The 15,559-nt window shown below is 48.0% G+C and overlaps 1 protein-coding gene across 1 annotated transcript in view; it reads right to left on the reverse strand.

Moving 5' to 3' along the window:
- Positions 1-11,058: 11,058 nt before the first annotated feature.
- LOC125759949 (uncharacterized) overlaps positions 11,059-15,559 on the reverse strand; it is a 31,192-nt gene continuing 26,691 nt past the window's right edge. Inside the window, exon 3 of the mRNA XM_049419480.1 lies at positions 11,059-11,224. Within this exon, the coding sequence (XP_049275437.1) occupies positions 11,059-11,224 (166 nt within the window). The remainder of the gene's footprint in view (positions 11,225-15,559) is intronic.

Below are 15,559 nucleotides of genomic sequence, written 5' to 3' on the forward strand. Positions count from 1 at the left end.
CACTGACTAGGAAGAAAAATAAGATGGACTTCGCCATTCAGTCGTCTTGGGTGAGTGCATACGGGACCTACCGGACTTTTTTTTCTCTATCCATGAAAGGAGGAAAAAACACACCAGCGATTTCTTTCCGTTCGATTTGCAGAGTGGTAGAAAACAGTATGAAATACTGAGGCATGCAAATGACGTGGTTGCAATAGCCTGAAATATAAAATAAAACGCGAATCATATCAAACCCGAATACAAGTATCGAACGGGCAGCACGGTCTGACAGACTGCCGCGGAATACGTACAATGGGCATGGAAACAAACGCGAACACGCGGCATCTATATTATTTGTTGTTTTGCGTTTATTTTTAAGCTGTTGTGGATCGGATGATTGATAAAAAGATAGAATCATGAATAATACAATGAAATACTATCTAGCATCTTTTTATTGCCACCACGGTCAGAGTTTGATGAAAACACTGCAAAGTCCACATTTCTTTCCCTCTCCCTGTATCTGTGCGAGCCTGCGAGAAGCACGAATGCAATTGAACTCGGGTGGAAAGTCGAATTTGTGAGCTTCAAATTACGCGCGGTCGCTCATCGCCAGCTACCCGTAGTCCACTCGCACAGCGCCGCCACGCGACAGCGGCGAGGGGAGGGTGAGCGCGTGCTCGACAGCCCGAAGAGAGCGTTCGCCGAGGCACTGAAAAAATAAGGAGGCGCTGGTCAGGCAACAATGAGTTGTGACATTTTAGTTTGTATAAAAGGGAACGAAGAGTATCTGGGCCGTCCACGTAATGCGTTGGACAGACAGGCGGTGGTCAGCTAGAGCCAGAGAATGGATATCAACGGAAGGAAAGAGAAGCCAAGGACGGCAGCGTGTCAGGTGGAGCGACGAAATTAAGATGTTCGAGGGATAAAACGGAATCACGTCGCGCTAAACGAACCGGATTTCATTGGGAAAGGCCGTCGTCTTGCAGCGAGCATAAACATTAAAATTTGATAATGATAATGACGATGATTATGATCGGAGCCACGCGTTGTCACAGTGTGAATGACAACATTCGCTTTCACAATAAAAAAGAGGCGCAAAACGGTTTTTTTTCCTTTCGGTTTGCTTCAGTGTCGTTCATATAGCGCCGCTGTTTCTGCGCAGTTGTGCAAAGTTGCTATCCGCACACTCGTTTCTATCGCCTGACACGACAATCATTCTACGAGACGTTTGCTCTCATGAATGCACGAACACGATTTTTTGATCGTTTTATAAGTACTAATTCTTTGAACTTAAGCAACATTTATGGAAAGCAGACGCTCGCCTGTGAACTAGCGACGAGAATCCCTACTCACGAGTTAGTTGCGTCGATTTTTGTTTCTTTAGCAGCTCTAGAGTGCGCGATAAATTCAAATAAAGAACTATTAAATAAGACGTTCAGATCTCACAGTTTTCCAGCCCGTTCAACAGTCGTGACGACGAGCATTCATGTAAAGCGCCGGTGTACCCAGAGCACGCGTGAAGCATCTATGGCAGCTTCGCTTAGTTTACTTCAACTAATGCTACAAAAGTGCCGCTTCAGGAAAGCTGCGCATGCACGGATTGTGTGGTGATATCAGTCTGTTATCTAGGGCAAGGTCAAATATTCTAAAGTGCCATGAATGGTAGAGTGGGGAATAGCGAATAATATGGAAGCAATAGTGCAATTAGTGTGTATTGAACAACAATTTATTGAGAGTTAACTACACAATGTATTCAGTACATTCGAAACTGTTATATGCCAAAAATAGTTTATTGCAATTAACGCCTCGAAATGAGCACTTGCGCAGAGCGACGCAAAGATCTGCTTATGATTTGCATTGTTTTTTGTAAATCTCGTAGCGCGTACCGTGGCAAGTTTCGGCAAACGCAGCGCTACATACACGCGTATTTTTAACGCGGTCATTCCACACATACTGCTGACATAGCGACCCTGAAAGAAACAAAGAGGGTATGCTTACTTTTATTCTTATGTTTTATCAACTGTACGCCAAGTGGATTTCAAAACCCTACAATTACACCTCTCCAGTTGACACCAAGTTGCGCTATCCCTTCGGGAGTCCTCTACCATACAAAATGTCTCATAAAAATGAGCATATTAAAGTTAATAATAATAATATCTGGGGTTTAACGTCCCAAAACCAAGATATGATTATGAGAGACGCCGTAGTGGAGGGCTCCGGAAATTTTGACCGCCTGGGGTTCTTTAACGTGCACCTAAATCTAAGTACACGGGCCTCAAACATTTTCGCCTCCATCGAAAATGCAGCCGCCGCGGCCGGGATTCGATCCCGCGACCTTCGGGTCAGCAGTCGAGCACCATAAAGCATATTAAAGTTAAAGCGGCAAAATAACATCAATTGAAGAACGGATGCATGCTACGGTAATGCGGGCGGCTGTGTTGCAATGAAGTTGAACGCGAGTGAATTACAAGGAATGGCGGGAGCCACGTGTAAATTAGTCAACATAGCTTGTTTACCGTCGTTCGCTTGTTTTCAACGAGGTTAAAGTGAAATTGACCTCTCCCATTCTTAGTGTCCTTATCTTCACTTGTCGCAAGAGCACATGAACTACTGCCATAAATAATGGTTTTCTAGAGGTCCTAGTGATATAAATGACGATTGACGAATCACTTAATATTGGGGGTGTTTTTGTATTGCGATAGAAGCTCCACGCATTCCTGCCATCGCCGTCATGCTCCGTATAAGGGCTAAATTCATAATTTAACTCCGAGCATTGTATGTCAAGTGGGCTAGTAAAGCGTCGCAAACGCTGGGCACGAGCGCGGCTGAAGCAGCCGCCCATCAGCGTCTCACAAGGGCTCATGACATAATATCGTCCCCTTTGCGAGGCCTGACATGGATGGCTCAAGAAGAGTGGAAACGTCCCGCATGTCTTTCGTCGGGTGAAGGAGCGTGCTTGGGCACCGGAAGGAGGGCGGGGCTGCGTCAATCTAGCAGTAACTGCGAACTTTAAACATAAGGGCATTGTCGCGAGCGCTGGCGCACGCGCTTTCTCGACGGACATAATGCGCTCGCCGTTTGCTTCGCGTCGAGCCGAGAGACAGCCCTAAATCACGAATTCGCTTAAGCCAGCGTTTTGTAGAGTTACGTGAGATTGCATCCAAAAGAGTTAGCTAACAGCTTTAATTCCTAAGTTCATATGTATCATGTTCTAGTTTTTGGCTATCATGTTCATTGGAACACCCTTGGGGAGAAACTATTTTAAGAAATACCGACGTTTAATAAAGAGTTTATTAGTTTCATATACCTGTCGTTATTGCACACGAAACGCAAGTGAGTGTGGAAATACCTTGCCGCAGCTAAAGTGTCATTTCAACAATTAAACAACGCAAAATTTTATTGACAGCGAGCACATCTGCATATGTGGAATATCCTATGGCATTGCAATCAACGGCTCACTCATTATAACGCGATGGTGTTAAGAGGTCGTTTCGCAGAAAATCGAGTGACTGTGTGGTTGGTTCTGTGCGAACAATCAGCGTTGGCCGTGAGCGAAAATTTGAGATAAACACAACTCAAGAAAATTTCAAAAATCTCAAAAAATTCTTCGTGGAAAAGTACTCTACGACAGAGCAACGCCCGTGCTCGACATTACTTCGAAAAAAAGCACTGTATGAATGCTACGTTGTGCGAAAAGTGTAATGCTTGTACCGTACAATGACACCAGACGTCAAAACATGCGAATTGCGCAAGGAGTGTTTGGTTCTAAGGTCCACCAGTTACAACTCACACAGGCATAATTAACCATCAGCATCAACAACGTGTGTGGCTGCGCAAGTGCGCTTATATCCTTACGGACGCGTAGTGGGTAGTTAGCCAGCTTGCAAAAGGGATTATTATGTCATAGGGGGTACTTCGCAAATGTTTTGTAACGTTAGCTACACTCGCCTAGCCGGCTCCGGAGGAGGCGCGCATGCGCAGAACGCCTCCTCCAGAGCCGTGCTGCGCATGCGCGAGGATAAGTGATGTCACGCAGCTGGCGCACGGGAGCCGGCAACTCCCGCGCACTCCACCGCCGCCGCGCGTAACTCGCCGCCGCCGGTCTGCGCATTCCAGAGACAGTGACGTCGTAGCCGTGGCAGACCGACTGGCGCCGGCGCGCGCGCAGCTGTTCGCCTTCGCTTTGCAGTCGCCGTCTGACTGCGCTGGAGCCGCTTGATAGCGCCTCTGACTGGCGTTTGCCAGTGTGGTATAGCCATGAAGAAGGAGAGCGCAAATGCTGCTGAACGGCGCAGAAGAGCGGAGAAGCTTAACTAATCAGATCCCGAAGTAGTTGCCGGGCAATTAGCGGTTGAGCGCAGGAAGAATGAAGAGAAGAACGCTAAGCGTGCTGCGGAGACACGAAAAGCTAAGAATAATCAAATGAACCTTTGCTAACGCTACGTATATCCTAGCACAGCCGAGCTAAGCCACTGCAACATTTTTGCGGTAGGCATTGCAGGATAGTTTCCGACTGCCAGTTTACACGCGCGCGCTCGTTCCTTTCGTTGCGGCATGGTTGAGCTGTGCGCCGACAAACGAAGCCAGGCTGGCGATTGAGAGAGCGATGCAAACAAACTACCATTACGCAATCGTGTGCTACTCTTGAAGGGGAAGCTCAAGCGATCTTTAAGTTTTCTCTTTCAGAAAACCGACAAACTGTACGCAAATTGAGATATTGAAACCGAATTTCTGCCCCAAAATTAGCCGATATGGAAAATATAGAGAAAACGCGAAGATGTCGCAAAATATCGCAAATTGCAGCATTTTTAACGCTTAAACATTTCCGTGTGCTTGCAATACCGCCTTTAAAAGAAGATATTTTTTTTTTTCAGTTTAGTTTTCCTTGCAAAAAGCTGAAGTGAATTGGAAATTTTTGTTCTGTTTCCTGGAAGGCAAGGCCAAATACAGTTCTACAAACTCTGATAAATAATAATTCCTGGGGTTTTACGTCCCAAAACCACGATATAATTATGAGGGACTCCGGAGTGAAGAGTTCCAGAAATTTAGTTTTCGACGGACTGTTACTGACTTCATATCAGTATGCAAATGTACGAACATACGTTCGGAATATTGTCACGGGGTCGTGACGTCTACGAAGGCAGCAGTCGGCGTGTCGAAGATGAAACTCTTTATTTGGCCGAACTTGTGGACGGGAAACGGAAAGTCAGACTACAGCGATACACCCTTTACGCTTATAGCGCCGAACAAAGCGTCGGACGTCGATCAACTGCTCATGGCTGGGACGCGCTGTCTTTTATACATCACGCATAGAACTTTCCAGTCTTATCACTAGTGGTCGCGCAAGCTCTGGAATAATCTAGACTATTCGCGTCCTGCGCGAAATCTCAACAAAAGGATCAAGTACAATCACGAACCTTCTCAAACACTGCGGCGCGGTGAGCGTTGATACCCATCCTTGCTCGTCAAACCCGAATACATCAAAATAAAACAAGAAGCGGGCGTGGCATTGCACCCCTCCGAAAAAGCATCGTCCCGAGGCTTGTGACAGAACAAAGAAGGAGAAAAGAAAAACAAGTGCATAGACAAATAAATCAGAATAACAAAGGACAAAGTACAGTCTTTGAACGCGCGCGTTCGAACATTCCAGTGTTATTGCTAGTGGCCGCGTAAATTATATAATAAATTGTAATGTTCACGTCGTGCGGATAATCTTATCGGAAGGTTCTAAAATAATTTGCAAGTTTCCTACTCATTCGGGCGCGGATTGCGCACGGTCGTAGTTGCATGTTCAAGAGGCCGGTTGCATAGCAAAAGAACTTGGAGGACGCTTGAGCTTCGCTTTCTAGAGTTGAACGCGATAGCGTAATCGGCCTTCGTTGCGCATCGCCTTCTCAATTGCTAGCCTCGCTTCGGCTCACGGCGCGTGCCTCAATAATGCCGTGAGGAAACGAACGACTGCTCGTGTAACATTGGCCGTTTCAAATTATCCTAGAATATCTACTGCTAGTACACTTGTTAATTGCCCACTACGCGTCCGTAAGCAAACACGCGAACCTACTCAGCTGTTCCCTTTGTTGATACTTTTGCCGCTGATGATGATCAAATATGTCTGAGCGCTTTGTAAAGGGTAGGCCTTTAAGACACCCACTCGTTGCGCAATTCACAAGTTTTGATGCCTGGCGCGATTCTACGATTCTGCCACGCAACATTACATGTGTTAATGAGACTCCTTCCACTACATGACATTCATGTGGCGTTTGTTTCCTGAAGCTGTTTTTAGAAGGACCGTGGCTCTGTGGTAGAACACCTGCTTCCCACGCAGGCGGCCTTGTTTCGATTCTCATTCAGACCCGAAAATTTTTAGTATTAATTTTATTTTCTATTTTCTTGATGTTTCGGTCACGGACAAGATGACGATGTTTCGCGCACAACGAACAAAGCCGACACTGACGCCTTCACCGGAATTTCTGCGAAACGAGCTCTTTAACGCTACCGCGTCAAAGAGCGTGCGTGCCCCCCCCCCCCCCCCCCGCCTCTGAAAAAGCAGAACATACAAGGAAAACACCCTACAAGAGAAACAATATGCATGCACAAAAATAGAACAGTAAAAAGCAAGAAAAAAACTGCACTCCTCGGGTTTGCTAACGCGTATGACGCGGGTGAAGGCGCACGACATGGACAACTTCAGGTCGTGTGCGGCGCCGCTGAGACTTTGTAATGCCGTCCGGGATGACGTCGTAGCCCAGAGCGCCGGGACATCGAACTACCTTCTATCGCCCGAAGTACCGCCGAAGAAGTTTTTCGATGAGTCCACGTCGGCGTATCGGTGTCCAGACTACAGGTGTGCACGGCCTCCGGTTAGCCCGAAAGCCCGAGACCGACCCGGCCCACGGGCCGGGCTCGGGCGGGCCGACGTATTTTTACCTCGGGCCCGGGCGGGGCTTGGGCTACTTGGAGTTTTAACGGGCCGGGCTCGCGCCCGGCGCAAAGCCCGACTCAAGCCCGAAATATAGAGAATGAGCGGGAATTGTTTTCCAGCGCGCATACATCGCCTTTTCCGCGACCGCCCGTTACCGCTTTTCCTTTCCATTGCAGTTGTTAGCGAGTGGAGCGACAGTGGTGAGAATGTAGCAGTTACAAAAGATGAGCTCTCCAATTATCTCTCTATGGAATCGCCCTCCTGTCCATCTGAAGTTTTAGTCTTCTGGAAAAACAAGCAGCAGAGATATCCCAAGCTTGCCAGGCTGGCAAAAAAGATATTAGCAATTCCGGCGACGAGTGCAAGCAGCGAACGTAACTTCAGTTCGGCGGGCTACATAATGCAAAAGCGCCGCACTTCGTTGAAGCCGGAATCGTTGCACTTCTTGCTGTTTTTGCACGACAATTTGGGATCTGTGGAATAGAGACTGTTCGTCGTGTGTCGTTTGATCATATTTGATATGCTCAATAAAATACCAAATTACCGGAAAACGATGTTTTTTTTTCGCAGCGAACCTTCAAAAAGCCGGGCCGGGCCGGGCCCGGGATTGGGTTTTCGTACGTCGGGCTGGGCCGGGCGGGCTCGCAGCCCTTTGCCGTCGGGCTCGGGCGGGCCTTCGACAAAGTCAGCGGGCCCGCGCTGGGCTCGGGCTCCGAAATACGGCCCCTGCACAGCTCTAGTCCAGACCCAAACAAGGTCTCCGGGCTGGTATTCCGCGAAGCTTTGTCGAAGATTTTAATGGCGGCTGTCCGTCATTCGCTGATTCTTTGTACGCAGGAGAGCGAGCTGTCGAGCTTCTTCAGCGCGCTACCCGTAGGTAGCAACGTCGAGATTTTCTTCATCGGCAATGTTCGGCAGCATAACGCCAAGCGTCTTTGACGGGTTGCTTCCGTAGACCAACTTTTACGGCGTCATCTGCGTCGTTTCTTGTACAGCCGCGTTGTACGCGAAGGTCTCGTACGGAAAGATGTCATCGCATGTCTTGTGTTCGTCCTCGACGTACAAGGCCAACATGTCGGCTAGGGTATTCTTTAGACGCTCGGTGAGGTCATTTGTGGGTGGGTGGTAGGCGGCGGTGCTGCGGTGACTTGTCTGGCTGTATCTCAATATTGCCTGAGCCAGGCCCGCAGTAAAGACCGCACCTCTGTCGATGATGAAAGCATTTGGGGCGTCATGAATTAGGACAATGTCCTCAACGAAGAACTTGGCTACCCCGGCGGCAACGCCTTTGGCCAGGGCCCTTGTTTTGACGTAGCGGGTGATGTAGTTGGTAGCTACGGCGATCCGTTTATGTCCGGAAGTCATCGTTATTTGCTGAAACGCTTGGCGGTATGTTGCAGAAGTCCGGCTGCTCTAGTCGGCGGTGTCTTCCATCACTGACAGTCTCGGCCAGTCTTCAATACATTCGGAACAACGTCGGTCCTGTATTCAAAGTATTCCATAAGGCCTGTGATTTCGAGTCGGTTCGCTCTTGTTCAGCGAAGTCGTCAGCACTTAGGGCTCCCAAGAAGCAGTCATCGTCCTGGTGGTCCTTCGGAGGAGGGTGGATGGGGGGGGGGGTCGATAGACAGGTAGTCGGCGCAGAGTGTTTTCGTCCGGACTTGTAAACGACGGTAATGTTGATTTCCTAAATTCGCAGAGTCCATCGTGCGAGGCGAACTAAAAGGTTCTACGAGTTCTACGAGCGACCATCGCGCCTTGTGGCGCGATGGTCGCTCGTAACATTGAAGGGCCTGTCGTAGGGGTAGGGGCGAAACTTTCGTGTATAGGTTGCAGAGATAATGACAAGACCTTCGTTTTATGCTGTGGACTATTTGCCTGCCGCTTTGGATAGCGACCAGCTAGCGCAACTGATAACTTTCCAGTCGTTCAGTTATCCGCTCAAGGACAGCGCCGGGAACCGCGCTGTTTGCGCCGTGTGGATTTTCGTATCCGCGTATTTGTCGAAATGCGAAAGCATCGAAGGCGTCTGCAGGCGTCGTGTCAATTCTTGAAAGGCTTTGACAGATCGGTTACTGGATCATCCATCAGGGGAATTTCCTCGATGAGGCGTCTGCAATAGGCGTACAAGCCGATATTTATGCATACGGCCTTCTTATCGGCGGGTGGTGGGAAGGCAGCCATGGCAGCTGTTTTACGTGGGTCTGGGCGAACTTCAGATTTGTGAATGGTGAGGCCCTAACAGAAAAGCTCCTCCTAAGCGAAGCGCCATTTTCATGGTTATCCCAGATTTCAGGGTTATCCCAGATTCTTGATTGCTGGAAGTACAGATTGAAAGCGGGGGAGATTTTCGTCAAACTTTCAGGCAAACGCAGCGACGTCGTCCAAGTACACTAGACATCTCTGCCACTTCAGGCCGGCCATTGCTCTGTTCATAACGCGTTGAAAAGTCGCAGGTGCAGAGCAAACACCAAAGCACATGACTTGGAATGCCAATAGGCAGTCAATTTTGAGCTCATCGACGAGAAGTCATTCGCGTTGTGTAGTCGATGCAGGGCATGCCCTCTCCTTGAGACGTTTACATGTCCGTCTTCGTGATTGTGTTCAGGCGATAATACTCGATGCAGAAACGTTCACTTCTATTCGTCTTCACTACCTCCACGGGAGACGCCAACGGACTCTGAGACGGCTGGATGATGTCGCCGTGTAGCAATTCGTCGACTTGTTACTTGACACTCTGGCGTTCTCGCATCGAAACTGACACGGGCTGTGACGGATTGGTTTAGCACTTTCTTCTATTATTATACGATGTTTTCCGACTGTTGTCTGTCGGATTCCAGGTGACGATGAGAAGCAGTGCTTGAATCGCAGGAGGAGGGCTTTCAGCTGATCTAGCTCGGGCTGTGGAAGGCTCGGATTGATGTTGAGTTGTGTGTTGGACACCTCGATTCGTAGAGGCTAGTTCGGTAGCATCGAAGAGGGTGAAAGCATTGTTGGCCTCCCCGAACTCGTCCATGTTGGCGACCGTCATACCGATGTTGTGGCGCCTGTGTTGTCTCGAGTTCGTCAGCATTACCTTCGCTTAGCCGTCACGCACTTCGGCTATGCCCATCGCGACGCAGATCTGACGGTTGAAGAAGCAGGCACTTGCCTCCCTCGATGAGGCTTTTTTCAGTCTGTGGGTTCTTCGCTGCCGATAGAAATGATAACGGTGGACAGAGGCGGAACAGTGAACTGCTCTTCTGCAACATTCGAGGCATGGTGACCGAATTTTCAATCCGGCAGGATAGCATTACCCCCGGAAAACGTAATCGACTGGGTTCCTAAGTCGTTGACTGTGCTGTGCTCATTCAGTAAATCAATTCCTAGAATGAGGTCCTTCAAACAGTGCTGTAGGACAACAAAGCACGCCGAATAAGTTTGGCCGTCAATCGTTATTCCTGGAATGCAGGTTCTAGTCGGCTTTTCAAGTGGCCCGTAGCTGTCTGGATTTCTACTTCTTCCCAAGCGGCCTTTACTTTTTTTCACTTTTTTCATGTTGGCAGCGAACGGGCCATTGATGACGGAGTAGCCGGCTCTGGTGTCGGATAGAGTGGTAATATTGTGGCTATCAGTCAACACATGGAGGTGGGCTATTTGTCGCCGCGCGTTGCGGGTAGGTCGTTTAGTTGGATCACGGCTGTAACGACTAGCTCTCATGCTCCTACGTCGTGTAGTCACGTCTTGTTGAGGCCTAGAAGTGCTCTCATGAAGGCGCTCACTCGTATGTGGCGAGCTCATATCTAATGATTGCTGACTCGTCATCGGCGGCGGCGGATCCTCGATATTCTGTCGTACAGCAACCGCACTTCCATCGGTGGCTGCCCTGAGGTTTCCGGACAAAGGCTGATAGGTCGACTTCGGCTTGGACCGGTGTACTGTCGGCGATACTGCGAGTTGTAGCGGCCGCGCGACGGTGAGCAGGATGATCGTCATCTTTGCCACTGTGCTCCGCCAATGCAGGCGGCGATGTCCCAAGGTCATAACCTGGCTGCGGACGCGGCGCGTTGACGTGGAAACCATGCGGTCCCTTTCTATGGTACTGGCAACGGTGGCACGTGTGGCCGGTTGCTCCGCAGTGGTAACTCAGGGTGCGATTGTCGGGGGTACAGCAAACATCAGTCTTTCTCCGTGCCCAGTGCTGATTGACAAGTGGGTGGGATGGCATCGATGGAGGCGGCGGTGTCTTGCGACGGAACTCCATGATGCGGCGTCTTGACGTTGGCGCGGAGGGTGATCATGACTAGGGGCTGCAGCAGCATAGCCGATAGCTTGATGCTCCGGCTGCAATAGATGAGGACAAGAAGTCACTGTTCCATTTCCTTGCGCACTACTTCAGCAATCGTCGTTTACCTCAGGCTGTTGAAAAGAGAGCTTCAGGAGCTCCTCTCGCAGGATAGCTCGTTTGGTTTCGTGCAGGTCGTCAGAGCCAAGGGTTAGAGCAGCTATCCCATCTGGCATCAGCCGACGATTAAACTGGCGGGTGCGGGTATCAAGCCTCTTCTCAACCATCGTTGCTTCAGCGATAAATTCTTGGATGCTGTTTTGTGGATTCCGCATCAGTGCCACCAAGGACTCCTGCTTTACTCCTCGCATGGAGAAGCGATCGTCTTCTTACGGGCATGGCAGGATATGTGTCCCGGAACAGTCTGGTCATTTCTTCCGTGAAGAGTGCCGCGTTTTCGTTGGCAGCTGCACACTGGTTTCGAGCCGAACCTAAGCCTTCTCCTTGCGGACGACGCTCGTGAATGTGACCAGGAACCTTGTACTAAAAACGTCCCACGTTTTCAAGGTTCGCTCTTGGTTCTCGAACCATGGCCTAGCTTCGTCTTCCAAGGCGAAGTAGGCATGCCATAGCTTTCTGCAGCTCCAGGTATTGAAAACGGCCACGCAGTCATAGGCATCAATCCAGCTTTCCGAGTCGTCGGATAACCATCCGTGGAATGTTGGCGTCTCCCTGGGTTGTCGTAGCACGAATGTCGCGCGCGCTGGCACAGTAGCTGTTATCACTGCCGCAGTCGTAGTCATGGCGTTCGTCTTCCCAGTCTTATAGGGCAGAGGCCCATAGTCTTGCGGTAGACCTCGTTGCCTGCGGATAGCTCGCAGGCCGAAGTTGGCGCAGATGTCTTCTTCGCGACATGGGCTGTGTTCACGGCTTGACGGGGGCGTACTCAATATCAACGAACAACACCTCCACGAGATGTAACGTGCACGTGACATTGAAGAAGACGGAAGTAAGCGTGGTCAAAGACGAAACTTTTTACTCGGGCGAACTTGGGCCCGCAAAATGAAAGACCAAAGTGCAAGCAATTCACACTGTAAGGTAATAGCGGCGTGAACTGTCGTCAGCCGCTGAGTAATCTGCCAAGCGGTAAAGTGCGTAGGCAATCAAACATGTGCCATCGAAAATGCTAGCCTTACCGCTAGATCACAGCACAAGTTCCAGAGTAAACTCTAATGTTCGCGTTGTGCGCGTAATCTTATCACAATGTTCTAAAACAATCTGCAAGGCTCCTAGTCAGTCGGGCGTGGTTTGCGCGAGGCAGTAATTACATGCGCGTGGGCCGGACACATAGACAATAGGAGAGCGCGCGACATTGTGAAACCCTGTAATTTTAAAGCCCGTTAGCCTAACATTTCATTTACACGTCTGGTCTTCCACGTTTGCGCCGGAAGCCCTCTGTTACTAGGCATGTCCAGCAATATCGATCATTGGCCCTCAGCCATCATCTTAACTTTGGCTCAACTAGCTAGATTAAGTGTGGTGTTTCAATACATGAACGTAACTTCAACAACTTTTTTAACAACGCATATCGCGAACTTCATTGCAATAAAATAGGCTTCTACAGCCTAAAAATAGCAATAATAGCTTGTCACAACTGCGGTATTTAGCCGTAACCCCCCCCCCCCCCAAAGGCCATAAACAGAATTCTTGGAAAGGATGGACACGGTGCTGTAAAAGCTGTAGGTAAGCTCTGAGAAAGTGCTGTAAAGGTGCAGGGCATTGAAACATGGACCCTCTGAAGTTGTTAATAAAAAGTTGATGAAGTTTTGTTAATATTTATTCATCATTTTTGTGCCTTAACCTTGTGCCAGTGCGCTGCGGCAAAGTTTGGCGGATCGCTCTAGAAAGGATTTTAAAACTTCGTTATGATGGGCAGTAGAACACGGCATGTGGAGACGTCCATCACTCAATACGAATACAAAATCTTACGCTACAAATGCTTCTGAAACGCTTTGGTAATCTCTACTTTCAGATCTACATTCTATACTTTCAGATCTGCATTCTAAAGTATTTTACTACAATAAATTTAAAGCATGCCCAAAAAAGCCAAAGCTGACAAAACAATCCCATTTGCGACTCTTACCTGCGATGTAAAACAAGGCGCACTTTTCTTCCCAATCCCAATAATCCATTATGAATATTTTATCTGCACCAATAGGGAGAGGAACCGAGCGCTTTGCATGTTACAGAAGTCACACAACAAACATGCAAATTGATGCAACGTATGTTTTAGAAACAATGGATATGTAACAGAGTAGTGGTAGCTGGTAAAAAACAGGCAGTCTTATTCACAATTTAATTTCCTGTTTGGTATATTAGAAAACTGACATCGGCAAACATAGAACTCACAGAAAATTACCTCACTTGAACTTTGTGCGAAAGCACAATGGCTGCTTTGTCTTACCTGCGGTACACCTTGGTTTATTGGCCCAAGATACGGGTGCGAGCCAGTACACCATTGTGGCAACGGCAATTAGCCCAACAGTGTTACGCTGGAAACTGCCATTTTTAGCAGTGTTAGCTGTGTTTCAATAACACAATGTATGAGAGCGAGGTAGTACACCTTGGTTTTGCGAACTTTTCAATGCCGTTTTGCCGAGCACTGATATACTGCTAACCGTCGTGGCTGCACGTGTTAACATTGTTTTAATGACACGCACTATAGAGCGCGCTAGCGCACATCATTTTCCCGAACACTTTTTCGTACCGTGTAGCCGAGTACCGTTACATTGCTAACTGCCATTTTTAACTGCCAGTGTTATCAGTGTTTCCATGACACAATATTTGAGGACGACGTAGTTGGTTTGCTATATTTAAAAGGTTCAGCTAAAAATTCAGACACAGTGGATCCTGTCGCTCCCCCTCCGCTGTCTCCAATTTTTGCACTGAACATTTTATGATCACAGTTAACAGTGTTGCATTCACCGTTCACTTTCGAACGACGATTCATTTCAAAGGAGATTTTCTGACAACTGATAGTATGGCGGGGTCTGCATACAAATTAATTGTACTTCGATCCCAAATTGTCAATGCTTCAGCGCATAAGAGTCCTTTAACGACGTAAAGCTGTGGTAAGTGCTAGCTATTCATCATGAAAGGAAGTAATGCGTGCAGGCATGGACACTAGATAAGGGACCGACACGGCACAAACAGCGATTACCATCACAAAGCGCGCCTCGGGGCGGGAGAGAAAGCAGATACACAAAACTTTTCTGTGTATGCTTAAGTAAGTGAGCACCACCTGTCAATCGGATACGTATAACTCCGTGCAATATATAACTACTCCAGTCATTAACATATGCTTTATGTAAATTGACTGAATGCTAGCCTACGCCTGCACTTCGTTATTGTACGTGTATAAATTTGAGCGTTCTTAGAATTTAGGCATGCTCTCAGCCTCGACAGTTAAAAAGTGAGATGGTGAACTCTGGTTAGAGATATGCTCCATAAAACACCGTTTTAGACAACGGCCTGTTGGCCCTACTTTGAAGCCCTTGTATGTAAAAGGAAAATAATCTACCACACCAATGCAACAGTCGTTAGAAATTTTTCTGTGTTTTACGAAACTAATACATTTCCTGCTTTTATTCTTTACCTGCTCATTCTTTCTCCACTCCGTCGTTTACACTAAACTTATTGACAGCCGCAACAACAATTACACCCCATCTCTTCTCATCGAATAAACTCGACGGGTCCGCAACCAATACCCACACAAAAAAATAATAATCTCGCAGATCGCACGCAGTGTGGGAGTTGATGTAGAGCAAAGCAGCCAACGAGGAGCCGCATACATTTCATTGTTGCTCTTTGATGAAAATCAAGGCGCTCGTGTCATGACACGTTCATTATCTCATCTTTATCATGAATGCATACATGTGCAATGTGGTATATAGCGTCATAATGAAGCGTATACCGTGTTATGTACAATGCGCATGACATCTCATTTACGTTCTTCATACACTCATGTCAGGCCCTACCAGTTTTTACACATATGAGGTTACTGAAATGCCCGCGAGTGCACCATGAACGTGGAATAGAAATCATGCTTTACATGACAAGCATGTTATGATTTTCATGTTGCAACCTGTCATTTATGTTTGCAGTAGAGTCACCTCACGCCACGCAAATTTAGGAACCATGCTAGCAAAAAGATGAATAGCGCACCATGAGCGTGCCATATTAATCATACCGTTCATGATATACATTTCGAATTTTTTGTTACTACCTGTCGTTTATATTCGCCATACAGGAATGTTGTCCCATACCATTTTTGATATCTATGAAGCTAGCGAAATGGCCACGACTGCACCGTGAGCGTGGCAGGCAAACAGTGC

The sequence above is a fragment of the Rhipicephalus sanguineus genome, chromosome 9, assembly GCF_013339695.2.
Source record: "Rhipicephalus sanguineus isolate Rsan-2018 chromosome 9, BIME_Rsan_1.4, whole genome shotgun sequence".
Classification (NCBI taxonomy): Eukaryota; Metazoa; Arthropoda; class Arachnida; order Ixodida; family Ixodidae; genus Rhipicephalus; species Rhipicephalus sanguineus.